We start from the raw sequence: 14,435 nt of genomic DNA, 5'->3' as shown, positions 1-14,435 counted from the left end.
TCACCTTAGGCCATAAATACTACATTTAGGTGCAATACTAGCAGGTTACAGCAATTTCACTTTACTCACTTGGAAATAAGGACTAAAAATCAAAACATCAAGATGGAATATTACCGCTTCTTTTAACTGGGTCTACACTTCTTTTAACTGGGTCTACACTTCTTTTAACTGGGTCTACAGCATCAAGTTGCCAAGCAATACCCATCAGAGTACAAAACATTATCAGTAGTAGCTTGCAATGCATTTCTGCTTTAATCACCATAAATATTAGAAGGCCAACCAAAACATCAATTCAGTCATAAACAGTTGTTATTTTAGACTTGCACATGCTTTCTGGCTCAACATACACGTGTCTTAGCTGTAATAAAAAGCATCCTGAATCCCTCTAGACCCAGTGAAACAAAGTATAGAAAATATATCCAAAATTTAAAACTTTAAAAATAGCTAAAACATTTAAGACTCTTATACAAATACCCCTCACTACACGTAGAGCTTTTTTTCCCCTCAATATAAATGTAAACTCTTCCCTCTTAACTATACTTAATGGGTTATTAAAACAAATTCTATGAGATACTTTCCAGAAAAAAATATCCTGATTGTGCAGCAGGATATGTTTCATACTGAGGCTCTTGTTATTAGGTCTGCCATATGACCTTGGAAAGTCATTTAATATTTCTGTGCCTCAGTTTTCTCACTTTCCAACCTCAAGCTAAACTCTAATTTGAATCTAACATTTATTACTTCAATAGTAAGTTAAGGTATATAGATAAGTACCTTATATTAAACAGTGAAAACCCTTATACTTTTGTATTGCAAAGTCAGGGGGCTCTAACCTTGTAAGAGAAAAATGTGAGGAATAATTTGCTCTATCTATCTTTCTCTTAATTACAACATAAGGAATATATTTTTTCAAAAATGCTTCCGTTTAAAACTCTACTGTTCTTAATTTTTAACAGATGGTGGCAAGTTTGATCCCACAATATTCATAACAAGGCAAACAATAAGGCCTGAGGTCTTTTAACACTTGAGACAAAAAGAAGGAAATATTTACTTGTGTTACTGGGCATATAATCAACATCATTCTTCTTTCAAAATTTAGAAGACTATCTTTTTTGTACGTTAATAAGCCTAGAGATCAACAGGTTAGAAGAAATAAAGTTCAAAATTAACTGAGGGAAAAAAATATTCAATAAAAAAATCAGAGAATAGCAATGGTGTGACTCCTTCAAATTCCTGCATCCAGATTATGCCGTCCACAAGCTTCAGCTTTGGGGTTCTTCCATGTGCCTTTTAAATTCTTTTTCAAGATTACACAGAGAAAGTCTTTTCTATCAAGTTTTTAATCTAATGCCCTATCAATAACACAAGCCAATATATGCAGTAACATTTTACTTCCTCAGATTAGTAGTACACTTGGCTTAGATGCCTTTTGGTCTGGAAACAGAAGGATGGGCGTAACAACTCCTGCACGCCCCTGACAGTTGTGTAATTCTATTTTATCTATGTCTTTTCTTCTCCAATTTCTTTTTAATCCTGCTCTCTATTCCCAAATATCTTTCAGGTAGGTCAGAAACACTATGACTCCTGTAAGGAAATGTTTGTGGATCCGATAAAAGTGGAGCCCTCCTCCCTGCTCCATTCAGCTCCCACGATTGTATCCAGTAAACAAAATAGATTGATTCAATCTTAAACAGTTCCTCATCACAGGAAGCCCAAGGGTAGAGCTGCAGCTGCAAAAAGCATCCCTTTAAGCCATCCCCAACTACCTACAACAACACAAACTAATTCCCACTGACAAAAGGCTTCGTGTGCATTCATTCTGATCCGCCCCAGGATTCAGTGTGTGAAGCTCAGGCAATAAAAAGGCACCTCCCCAAGCTATGAAACTTTTTTTTTCCCACCCCAAATATTCTCAATGAAAGTTCTCTTGTCAACCAAGAGGTGAGAGTTGAAAACAACAACAAAATACTAGGAGAATTATTGGTTCCAGGACCACATCCCAGCTGTCCTTGCTCTCTGTTGTCAGGGACTCGAATGCAGTTTCCCACTTTTCCTCTCACCCTTCTCCCTTCACTCCCCAAGATTCTCACTCAAGAGAGCCATATTTACATTCTCAGACCGCTGGCAAAATAAAGGGGAAGACTGCAATTATCAAGGAAGGAAAAAAAAAAAAGGGAAAGATATCTCGGAAGCAAAAGGGAAACGAGAACCACGGTTTCTACTACAACGGCAAAGTAAACGCCAGTCTGGTCTCATCAGTATATGCGGGGGGGGGGGGGGGGGGACGCCCATACGGGGTACCAAAAAGATGTGCGGTATGCACTTGGAGCTCTCGGGGTAGGCAGAGACAGGGGAGCAGAAAGTAAGAAGACCTGTGCTTTCCCTGCTCTCCTCTACTCTTCCCCGTCCAAGAGAGGAAGCTGAAGGAACTGGGGGAGGGGCGGGATGTTATCGTTCTCCTCCGGGGGGTATACAAGGCAAGCCTGGGGGTTCCTTCCGTTACTCACCCCCACTTCGGAGGTCCACTGAGGTAAGGAGAACCCCTAGACGTTACCACCTCCGTTCAAAAAAAAAAGAAAAAAAGTAAGGGGGAGGAATGATTAAATCCAGATGGAGAGCCCCTGAAAGCGCCCCCAGGTCACTCATCCTCATTAGCCAGCGGAAGGGCTGGGATAAAGGGGATGGAGGGTCGGAGGGTCGGAGGGTCGGAGGGTCGGAGGGGTGGTCAGGGAAAAGGCCCCACCCCCCGACTTCGGAGGGAAGGGGAGTCCGAGCTACCAGCCGTCCCCTCCTTCCCGCACCTCCCCCCGAGGCCACCCCCTCCGGTTCCCCCCTTCCCTTCCCTTCCTTTCCCTTCCCTTCCCTTCCTCCCGAGCCCCCGGCAGCCGCGGGGGAGGCGGCTGCTCCTTCCTCCCCTCACCCACTCCGCCCCCACCCCGCCCCCACCCCGCTCCCACCTCCCGCCCGCCACGGGCCCGTTACCTGCTCGTCGAAGCGGCTGACCACGGCCTGGACCCATTCCACCGGCCTGTGCGCGGCCATGTCCTCCCCGCGGCCGGGGGGCGGCGGAGGGACCGGCCGGCCGGCGCCCAGGGCCGGGAAGAGGGCGGGGAGCGGGGGCCGAGGTGAGGGCAGAGGCGAGGAGAGGGTCTGAGCAGTGCGGGCTCCCGACGTTCCCACGGGGGTGGGGATGGGGGGCCTGCGCCCAGCCGGGAGGGGGACTGGGGAGGGGGGCGTTGGCGAGGAGGCAGGGGGAAGGGGGCGGGGGAGGGGGACCCGGGGAGGGGAGGGGGCCTCTTGGTCGCTCTCCCCACTAGCGCCGTCTCCCCTCAGCCATCACAGTCCGAGACGCCGCCATGACACCCCACCGGAAGTGGGATCCTTTCCACGGCCCGGGGAGAGGGAGAGCGAGCGAGCGAGCTAGAGATTGAGAGCGCGGCTGGGAAAGGGGAGGGGGAAGCGAGAGGGAAGGGGGCCTGCCGCGCATGCGCCCGCGCCGGCCGGTTTCATTAATGAAAAAGCGAGTCCTCCTGGAGGTGACGTCACCTAACTCCTCCGGGCCCGGCGGCGCGCGTCCCTCTTCGCCGCCGGGCTCACCTACACTCTGGCTCCGGGTTCACCCAGCGGGAGTCCGAGCCGACCCGGGAGCATCCGCTCGCATCCCGGCTGCCGCAGGAGGCTCCCCCTCCCCCGCCGGGCCTCCGGGTTTGGATTGCTCCCCCGGTGGGAAGTCAGAGCGCCGGAGGGCTAGCGTTTTCTCCCAGCGCGCAAATCTCTGCTGCTGATCTGGGGAAACTTGGGCAGAGTCCCTCTCTGCCTTACGCTCTCACAAAAAATAAAGCACACAGCCCCAGGTTTCCAGGTCCTTCGTAGCTAGTATAAACTGTTGGCAAACGTGGAAAAGTGAGGCCAAGAGAGATTCAATGATTGTTTTGTTTTGTTTTGTTTTGTTTTGTTTTGTTTTCAACGGTCCCTTAAGTCCCAGTGCTGGACCCGATGGCAAAGTGCTCAGATTCTGAAATGCAGTCCGGACTTCCTCTGTTGAACTGACAGGCACCCAAGTTAATAAAACTTCTGCACGGTTGATGATAGATGCAAGTTGCACCATCCTCAGTAATCCCCTAAGGGCTTCCCATACGATATTGATTCAACATTCATCATCTTATTTAAATCTTTAAGCCTTTCCAATAGGTTATTACTCTCATCTAACTGATGAGGCTGGGTCACACGAGGTTCTGAGATTCGCCTGAAGTCGCAGCGTTGGTAGGTAGCAGAGTCCGGATGCAAACCCAGGTGGTTTGACTCCAAAGACAATAGGACATCAGCTGCGGCTCTCCAGAAACAAAGGCTTTCACTATGGCCCTAAAAACACAGTTGAAATGATTTCATATGAAATAGGTCACGAAATTGGTTTTCCAGGAAGAGGATTACATCCAAAACAATGATCTATCAATATTGGACATGAACTTTGGAATGAGCTATCTTTATCTTCCTCAATACACTTTACCTAGGGTAATCTTAAAATGAGCTTACACATTCTGAGCACACACTAATTAGCCAGTTAGGCCACATGGAATGATACCAATTGGGTGACAAGGCAGAGCAAAACTAGTATTTTACATTTACCACAAAAAAATCCTCTAAGCCAGTATTCCATGCACAGAGAGAGAGAGAGAGAGATCCAGGAGACAAGTTTCCAATCTTTGCTAGCTGGTTATTGTCCAAAAACACAAATTAATATTTCATTCCACTAGAACAAGAGGATAAGTCGTTCTACAGTCCATTCTTTAAGGATGCAACATGAATACCAACTAATTTATTTTAGAGGATGTCAAATGAGGGTGAAAATGTTGAAGGATAAACATTAAATGAATATTCATCTATGCCTTTCCCAGCTAAGACCCCAGAAAATGCTCTCCCTCATACCTCCAGAGAGGATCCCAATGCCTCTGCTTCACTGCTAAACCTCCAGGCCCACAATTTTCCTTTCCTTTTCTCATGCTTCCTCTGAAAGTTCCTAATTGCTTTCTTGTTGCCATGGCTCTTTGTCTGTCTATTCCCCTCATCTTAGCTAGCCTGGATGCAAATGTCTAAGCCCTCAGCTCCCTTGGCTCCAGTGGCATTCCATTCCTGAGGTCCCTTTGTGCTTTTCTTTCCTTTCCTCTGGTTCCCCTGACTCCCCATTCCTCTCTAACTCTAGGGTAAGAACACTCAAACTTCAAGCCTTGGCCCTCTGCTGTTCTTGCTTTACTCAGGCTCCAGCCAACATTAATTCACTAATTCATCCTAATCTGCACTTCCTGTCCTGTTGCCCCCACTGACTGCCAAGCCTCTCATAACACTTGGAGTGTTAACACTAGAATTCACTCCCACTTCCTCTCCAAAAAAAATTCATTCAGTTCCGCTGAACTAATATTAAGCACCCAAGCACCTATTAGATATACCATGCACCGTGTCAGGCAGTGCATAGTACAGCAGGAATTCAAAACAAAAATGCCAAAGAGGGTAATGCATAGAGACTGTGGTGAACTAAGGGGCACATTCCCCTTGCCCCACCCAGTTAAAGGGGCAGCTATCACTCAGCTTCATTCAATTACTGCCATGCAGGAATATTGACACAGTATTTCTAGATCTTCCTGTTACTCAATAGAAGGTGGAAATCTGAACTTAGATATAAACTCTTCCAATTTTTATATAGTGGCAGCCAATTCACATTTTTTAAAACATTGTGTGGCCAAACAAAATACATTTGATATCTGAATTTAGCCCACAGAGCACTAGTTTGACTAGCTCTTCAGTCTAGTGGAAAGACATGGCTTCAGGGTAGAACAGAATTAGATTGTGTCCTAACATCCCAGCTCTGCCCTGTCCATCACAAGAGCATTCAGGGGGACTACTAGTGTTTGGCATAGTTTTAAAATTTATCACTCTTGTCAACTATACTTAGATTTTAAAAACAGTAAAAGTAAAACAAATGCATCACTCTCCGTTGTCCTCTGTCTTTTGGTCACACAGCAGTCTCTGAGGCCAATTTTGTCTTCAGGTGTCTTGTTCCAGGAGCATTCCCTCCACTCTACCCATTCCCCGCACCCCTAGGACCCCAAGGAGGGCTGGGCACCCCAGAACTAAGGCACCCATTTCCCTAGCTGCTGGGAAAATTAGTGGCCAACAGTTCTCCTTTGAATCCCTTTCCAGAAACTGCCCTTAGCAAAAGACCTACCACCTGCCAGGTCACACCAGCCTCAGGAGAGGCTGCACAAATGGCTGGAAGACGCAAGCCTCAGGTAGGACCACCCTGCAGCACTCCAGAGCACTCATAAGAGATCAACTCCCAGGTGGTCAGATAAGCCCTGTGCTGTGACTGCATTTATACAACTTCTCTTTCTACTCCATCCTACTCCTTTAGTTCTTCACAGTGTCCATCCCAAGGGTATTACCTAATAAATTTCCTGCTTGGAAATCTCCATTTTGGAGTTGATTTTCCAGAGAATCTAAACTAAACCAATTAGTCCCATGAGTGTGATCTGATCCAGTGGAGCTGAATCATCTGCTAGCCAGCTGGCAGTAAGGCCCCAGGTGAAGCCCTTGATAGGCCCTGGCATGCTATAGCTATACAACTGTTAAAACTGTCAGCAGTGGGTGGGACGCCTGGGTAGCTCAGCAGGTGAGCATCTGCCTTCAGCTCATGGCATGATCCCAGGATCCTGGGATTGAGTCCCCCATCAGTCTCGCTGCAAGGAGCCTGCCTCTCAGGGAGAGAGAGTGGGTTAAAAAAAAAAAAAAAAAAAAGGAGCCTGCCTCTCCCTCTTTGTCTTTGCCTTTCTGTGTGTGTGTCTCTCATGAATAGGTAAATTAAAAACCAAAAAAGAAAAAAAAAAAAAACTGTCAGTAGTGGGGATGGGATGGATGGGATATAATACCCGTGTGAGAATGCATGGGTAGATGTAATCTATGAGGCACTTTTTTAAAATATGGGAGAGATAGAAATTTAAGAATTGTAAGATTGGATAGCTATTGATGGGGTAAGACAATGAAAAGTTGTAGGTGGTTAACCAATGAAAGGCCAAAGCTAGAGTGCCTCCTTGAGAATATATGAGGGCAAGAGACATAAAATGCTGAGGATCAGGCCCAGAATTTTTTTTTTTTTTAAGATTTTATTTATTCATGAGAGAGAGAGAGAGAAAGGCAGAGACACAGGCAGAGGGAGAAGTAGGCTCCATGCAGGGAGCCCGACGTGGGACTTGATCCCGGGACTCCAGGATCACACCCTGGGCTGAAGGCGGCGCTAAACCGATGAGCCACCCGGGGATCCCCCAGGCCCAGAATTTAATGATAAGACTAGAAGAACTCCAAACAGGTTGAATTCTCAGCCCTGGCAAGTCTTCCATGTTAAGGTCAGTGCCATAGTTAGAAAGAAATGGTATCCTGCACTTTGGGGCATCTGGGTTGACACACTTAAAAACCTTAAGACCCCATATCACCTGAACATGCAGGCGTGTAGAAGTGCCCCACTCCCCCTTGCTTGAAATGTAAAAGTATCTACCTTACAAGGCAACATACATCCTCCTTAGGATCTACTTGGCCCTTTCCTTTTGTCTACCAGACCAATAACTGAAATCATGTCACAAAATAACCCCACTATGCAGATGTTGGACCTGCCAAAGGAGATGAGGCACTATCATGGAGGAGCTTAAAGAGCTAAATAACATGTATATACCTGCAGAAGCCTAGAGCCTAGGCGCAGGATTGGTCCCCAGGTACTAAACTGGGAAAGGAGGACAGAGGAGGAGAACATAAGGCTAGACAAAGTAGAGTTTTGTTTTTTGGGGTTTTTAAAAATATTTTATTTAAATTCAATTTTCCAAAATATAGTATAACATCCAGTGCTTATCTCATCATGTGTCCTCCTTAATGCCTGTCACCCAGTTACCCCCTCCTCCTCCTCACCTCCCCTTCTGCAGCCCTTCATTTGTTTTCCAGAGTCAGAAATCTCTCATGTTTTGTCTTCCTCTCTAATTTTTCACCACTCAGTTCCCCCCCTTCTCTTATGGTTCCTTTCACTAGTTCTTATATTCCATATATGAGTGAAACCATATGATCATTGTCTTTCTCTGACTGACTCCCTTCACTCAGCATAATATCCTCCAGTTCCATCCATGTTGAGGCAAATGGTAGGTATTTATCCTTTCTGATGGCTGAGTAATATTCCACTGTATATATGTGCCACATCTTCTGAAATGTTTTTCTTTTTAAAATTTTTTTTTGTTTAAATTCAATTTTCCAGGATGCCTGGGTGGCTTAGTGGTTGAGCATCTGCCTTTGGCTCAGGGTGATCCCAAGATTCGGGATCAAATCCCACATCGGGCTCCCTGCAAGGAGCCTGCTTCTCCCTCTGCCTATCTCTGCCTCTCTCTCTGTCTGCATCTGTCATGAATAAATAAATAAAATCTTGAAAAAAAAATTCAACTTTCCAACATATAGTATAACACTCAGTGCTAATCCCATCAAGTGCCCTCCTTAGTGCCTATCACCCAGTTACCATATCCCCCCACCTGCCTCCCCTTCTGCAACCTTTGTTTCCCAGAGTTAGGAGTCTCGCATGGTTTGTCTTCCTCTCTAATTTTTCCCACTCAGTTTCCCTCTTTTCCCTTATAATCCCTTTCACTATTTCTTGTATTATTATTTTTTTAAGATTTTACTTATTTATTCATGAGAGACACAGAGAGAAAGAGAGGCAGAGACACAGGCAGAGGGAGAAGCAGGTTCCATGCAGGGAATCCGACGTGGGACTCAATCCCGGGTCTCCAGGATCACACCCCGGGCTGGAGGTGGTGCTAAAGCGCTGAGCCACCCGGGCTGCCCTCCTTTTCACTATTTCTTATATTCCACATATGAGTGAAACCATATGATGATTGTCCTTCTCCAACTGACTTATTTCACTTAGCATAATACCCTCCAGTTCCATCCATGTCAAAGCAAATGATAGGCATTTGTCCTTTCTGATGGCTGAGTAATATTCCATTGTGTATATATACCACATCTTCTTTATACATTCATCTGTCGAAGGACATCATGGCTCCTTCCAGTTTGGCTATTGTGGACATTGCTATGAACATTGGGGTGCAGATGTCCCGGCGTTTCACTACATCAGTATCTTTGGAGTAAATACCCAGTAGTACAATTGCTGGGTTATAGGGCAAATCTATTTTTAACTTCTTGAAGAAACTCCACACTGTTTTCCAGAGTGGCTGTACCAGTTTGCATTCCCACCAACAGTGCAAGAGGGTTCCGCTTTCTCCACATCCTCTCCAACATTTGTTGTTTCCTGTCTTGTTAATTTTAGCCATTCTCACTGGTGTGAGGTGGTATCTCATTGTGGTTTTGATTAGTATTTCCCTGATGGCAAATGATATGGACAAAGTAGAGTTTATTGGTATGAGCATGTCCCTGTACTACGGTATTTACATCCTAGCAGGCCCCCAGGGAAATAATGCTAATAGGTCGCTAAGAGGTTTCCAGGAAGCTTAGCAAAAGCAATGGCCCACACTAGGTAAAACAGAAAAGACCAGAACCATCATAGCAGGGAATAGAAGAAGGGAGCAAAAAACTCAGAAAAGTAAACAAGCTAGAGTGGACATACCATGTACATCCCACCAGCTGACTACATTGTGCCCTTTGGCATAAGCAATAAGGAGTGTGCTAGTGGAAGAGACGTCAGTACCACTGAGCTTCTCAGTGGTGGCTCCCCTCAAAACCAGGGCTAGTGGCAGATGATACTATTACAGAGCTAGGTTCCCTGATAGTAGTAGGCTTGGTAGGATCTTGAAGAAATAGAGACCAGTGGGCAACCAACAGAAGCAAGATTAAGCAGCATTGTCATGATTGGCACGATTAGAGTGGCAACCTAGAGGATGTGACCCACAGAGAGCTACAGAGATATTTAATAGGATACCATGTACTGAAGGAAACAGACATGGGCAGCCAGCAAGGTTCAATGAGTACACCTTTTAAAACTCAAGGATGGATGAAGAAGAGGCTGAGGGAACTTGCCCCAATGAGAAGCCACAGTATCTTGCCTAATTTCTGGACCTTAGCCAGTTTTCAGACCCAGAACCTGATAACTAAAGAAGACTGTGTTCCCAGCAAGAATATAGAAAAATGAGTCGTCTGGTCTTTCCTGAATGCATAAATAGAAAAGACACACTTGGTAGTTGGCAAAAGCCTCACATTTGTCCCTTGGCCTATGGGATAAGTACCATCATAGTGGAGAAGGCCAAGTGAAAGCCTCTGAAACTAACCCCCCGAACCTAGCCAAGACTAAACTTTTCAAAATTTGTATCCCCTAGGAGAATGCAGAGATAAGAGTGCATGTCCAGAGTGGCCACAGTGGCAAGGGTAGAGACTATGTAGTGAGGCGAACAGCATGGGCCCCTACTTACCAAGGCTGATCTAGCCACTGATGCCACCAAGTAACCAACCTGCCAGCAACAGACACCAAAAGTAAGTTCCTAATATGACACCATCCCTTGGGAAACTAACTGGACTGTTGATGCCAAAATGACTTCTATGCTTGAAGGAACAATGATTTGTCTGGACTGGGATAGACACATTCAGGGTATGAGTTTGCTCTTCCTGCCCACAGAATTTTGTTGTTGTTTTTAGCCAGCACCACTTCTAAGGACCTAACGAATGTTTGATCCACTGACACAAGATCCTAGCATTGGACCAAAGAAATCTCCTTAAAGTGAAACAGGTGTGCAGTGGGCACATGACCATGAAATCTATTGGTCCTATAGTATACCATACTAGCCAGGAACTGCTGGTCCAATAGGGTGATGGAATGGCCATTTGAAGCCACAACCAAGGCCCAGCTTAGAGAGAATGAGGCATCATCCTCCAGGATGAAGAATGCACCCTAGCAAGTGACAATTCTTTGATACTGTGTCCCCAGTAGGTAGAATTCATGGATCTTGGAAAGGAGTGACCCTGGCTAACATTATCCCCTGTGACTCACTAGGGGAATTTGTGTTTCTCATCCCCACAACTCTGGGCTCTGCAGGTCTAAAGGTCCTGGTTCCCAAAGGGGGAACACTACCAATAGGGACACAATAGTCCCACTAAACTTTGAACTATGGCTGCCTCCCAGTCACTTTGGGCTGCTCATACTAAGAGACCAGCAGGCAAGGAAAGGGGTCAGCATCTCATCAGGGATAGTTAACCCCAATTGTCAGGAAGAGGTAGAGCTATTACACAATGGGAAGCAAAGAAGAGTATGTTTGGGGATCCATAGGGGCATCTCGATTCTCCTTTGTTCAATTATGATGATAAATGGACAAGTACTATAACAGCCACATTTGAAAAAGGTATGGTGATGAGGGCCTTAGGCCCTCTCAAGGATGTGGATTTCGATCAACCTACCACAAAAGCCACTGAGAGTAGCAGAGATGCCCCCTTCGGGTCAGGGGAATCTACAAAAGGTAGTGAAGGGAGATGATCAATGGAGGACTATAATCCTACTAACCTTACCCATGTACATTTCCCCAGAGAAAGGGACAACCAGAATCTTGTAAGAACTGTTCACAGAAGAAAAGAAAAAAAAAAAAAGAACTCACAGAACTTCTTATATGAAGAAAGTGGATCTGAGCAGTCCAAAGGTAGGACAATAGTGGCCACCAACGTGTCCACTTCAGGCCTCAAACCCTCATTTCCCACCCTCCCCCTGCCGCTGGGAGTGTTAAAAGCTGATGGCTGTCCGAGACCTTCTGCAGAAATTGGCATCAGTTTGAAGAGAACCACCTCATCCAAGGTCATACCTGTTCCCCAAGAGAGCCCACTTTCATTCTAGGAGACTCACCCTTTCTGTAGGACTCTGAAATGGTTGGCCTCAAGATGGGATTATTCCAAAGGGTCTTCTCAGCTCCAAAGCTCTTTGTGGGATTGGCTGAAGTCTTTTGTTGAAACTATGTCTTTGACTTCTTCTAGCTGAACCAGAGTTCTTGTTTCCTGCCCAGGTGTTAATCCTGAAAGCACTTCACAATGAACTTCGTGGGCACAACTCTCCATCTGAGAGTCAGTTTCCACCTAGGACATCCCAGTTCAACTGACAATACCACCTCTTAATAGCTAGTGACCTTGGCAAGTAAATTCCCAGCTGCAAGCCTCACTTTCCCATTAAGTGGGACAATAGAAATACCTGGCTGTCATGAAAGTTAAACAAAATAATACTTGCAAGGGACTTGGAGAAGCATATGGCATCCAGTAGGTGTTTCCCAGCTGGGAGGAGGAACAGCCAAAAAGCTGGAATAGAAAAGATTCAGTGTGACTCCTGAAAGAAATGAACAGCAATGGAAAGAGAGGGAAGTTTGCATGTGTTAGAGAAGGTTCAGAGAGCACTTTGGTGGACAGAGATATTACACACACCACCATCTTTCTTTCCTTTCTCCTCCAATTTTGTTCTGAGGGAACAATGACTTTTTTTCTTAAGATTTTATTTATTTATTCATGAGAGACAGAGAGAGGCAGAGACACAGGCAGAGGGAGAAGCAGGCACCCTGCAAGGAGCCTATACAGGACTGGATCCCAGGACCTCAGGATCACGACCTGAGCAGAAGGCAGACACTCAACCACCAAGCCAAGCAGGCATCCCACAATGTGTCCACTTTAAATAAAATAAAAAATACTCAACTTCTCAGACTCTTTCTGCTGAAGTTGGCCAGTTGATGCAATTCTGCCAATGAGATCTAAGCAGAACTACTAGATGGAGTTTCAAAAAAAAGACCCTATTGTTTTCCTGATTTAAAAAAGAGAGAGAGACTCAGCTGGCAAGCATGATGGAGCTTTTGTCATTTGCTTTTCATTTTTCTGTCTCTCCACTGAGAACACAGATTCAAGATGAAGCAGCCATTTTGCAAAAGATAGAAGCTAAAGACAACTGAGGTCCCTGCCACTCCTGAGAGCAGCGAGCCCTGGCCTGAGCCCCCTGGAGTTCCGGCTCCATGAGGAAAAGGAAAGGCCATTTTGTTATACATGTGCATACAGGGCTCAGTGCCATGTGGCTGAATGCACCCCGAAGAGAGTAGAGAGAGAAAGGGGGGGGAGGTCAGCAACAGACCTAGAGGAGCAGAAGCACAGGTGACTTTCCCAAGTGTGACTATGAGTTGCATATGGCATAACATCCATAGGAATTACCTTCATTTTTAATTGCGAGGTTCTCTCTCTGAATGCATTATTACCTACAAACTAGGCCACATGAAGCCAAGACTTATTTGGGTTATTTATCATTATGTAAGTCTTTGGGGCATCTCAGTGGCTCAGTGGGTTAAGTGGCTGCCTTTGCTCTGCTCATGATCCCCGTCCCTGGGATCCAGCCACAAGTAGGGCTCCCTGCTCAGAAAGGAACTTGCTTCTCCCTCTCCCTCTGTGGCTCCCCCTGCTTGTGCTCCTACTCTCTCAAATAAAATCTTAAGAAAATAAGTCTGTCATTTAAGTTATAGTATTATTAGAACTATTATAATGAAATACTGAAATAGGAACACATGTAACAGGTCGGGGGAGAATGAGGGATGGACACAGACTCTATCATGCCTCCACTCTTTTTATCTGAGCCCAAAATAATTTGTCTATCCTTTATTTTTTTTTTAAGATTTTATTTATTTATTCACGAGAGCCATAGAGAGAGAGAGGGGCAGAGACACAGGCAGAGGGAGAAGCAGGCTCCATGCAGAAAGCCCGGTGTGGGACTAGACCCTGGGTCTCCAGGATCAGGCCCTGGACTGAAGGCAGCACTAAACCACTGAGCCACCCGGGGCCGCCCTGTCTATCCTTTAAAGCCCACTTTGGGGGATTCCTGGGTGGCGCAGCGGTTTGGCGCCTGCCTTTGGCCCAGGGCATGATCCTGGAGACCCGGGATCGAATCCCACGTCGGGCTCCCGGTGCATGGAGCCTGCTTCTCTCTCTGCCTGTGTCTCTGCCTCTCTCTCTCTCTCTGTGTGTGTGACTATCATAAATAAATAAAAATTTAAAAAATAATAAAGCCCACTTTGGCCAGATAGAAAAAGACAAATACTGCATGGTATCACTCACATGTGGAAAAAAAAAAAAAAAAAACCCTCAAACTCATAGAAATAAATGGTGGTTGCCAGAGGTTGAGGGACGGGGGGAATGCAGGGAGATGTTGGTCAAAGGGTACAAACTCTCAGTTTTAGGCTGAATGAGTTCTGGGGATCTAAGTCACAGCATGGTGACTGCGGTTAATAATACTGTTTTGTATACTTGAAATTTGCCAAAAGAGTAGATCTTATGCATCTCACAAAAAAAGTTTGTGAGGTGATAGATGTGTTAATCAACTTGATTGCAGTAATCATTCCACTATATATCTATCAAATCATCACATTGTATACTTAAAATATATTACAGTTTTGTTTGTCAATTATACC

General features: G+C 45.6%; 1 protein-coding gene and 1 long non-coding RNA gene across 13 annotated transcripts in view; one reads left to right on the top strand and one right to left on the bottom strand.

Moving 5' to 3' along the window:
* NF1 (neurofibromin 1) overlaps positions 1-3,392 on the bottom strand; it is a 274,270-nt gene extending 270,878 nt beyond the window's left edge. For 5 of the 12 annotated variants that reach the window (XM_072779388.1, XM_072779384.1, XM_072779389.1 and 2 more), the window contains exon 1: positions 2,983-3,389. In XM_072779388.1, coding sequence (XP_072635489.1) covers positions 2,983-3,042 — 60 coding nt within the window. In that variant the 5' untranslated portion in view covers positions 3,043-3,389. Of the gene's footprint in view, positions 1-2,507; positions 2,558-2,982 lie in introns of all 12 variants that reach the window. The other 7 variants (XM_072779392.1, XM_072779393.1, XM_072779382.1 and 4 more) reach the window with 5 other exon arrangements.
* On the top strand, positions 2,409-14,143 carry LOC140606259 (uncharacterized). The gene is made up of 4 exons (XR_012008610.1): positions 2,409-2,530; positions 6,196-6,284; positions 10,347-10,500; positions 11,545-14,143. It is a non-coding gene; the product is annotated as an uncharacterized lncRNA (long non-coding RNA).
* Positions 14,144-14,435: the final 292 nt, after the last annotated feature.

Source organism: Canis lupus, chromosome 16 (assembly GCF_048164855.1).
Source record: "Canis lupus baileyi chromosome 16, mCanLup2.hap1, whole genome shotgun sequence".
NCBI classification, from domain to species: Eukaryota; Metazoa; Chordata; class Mammalia; order Carnivora; family Canidae; genus Canis; species Canis lupus.
The sequence above is the reverse complement of the archived record's forward strand: the minus strand, read 5'-3'. Positions and strand labels throughout refer to the sequence as shown.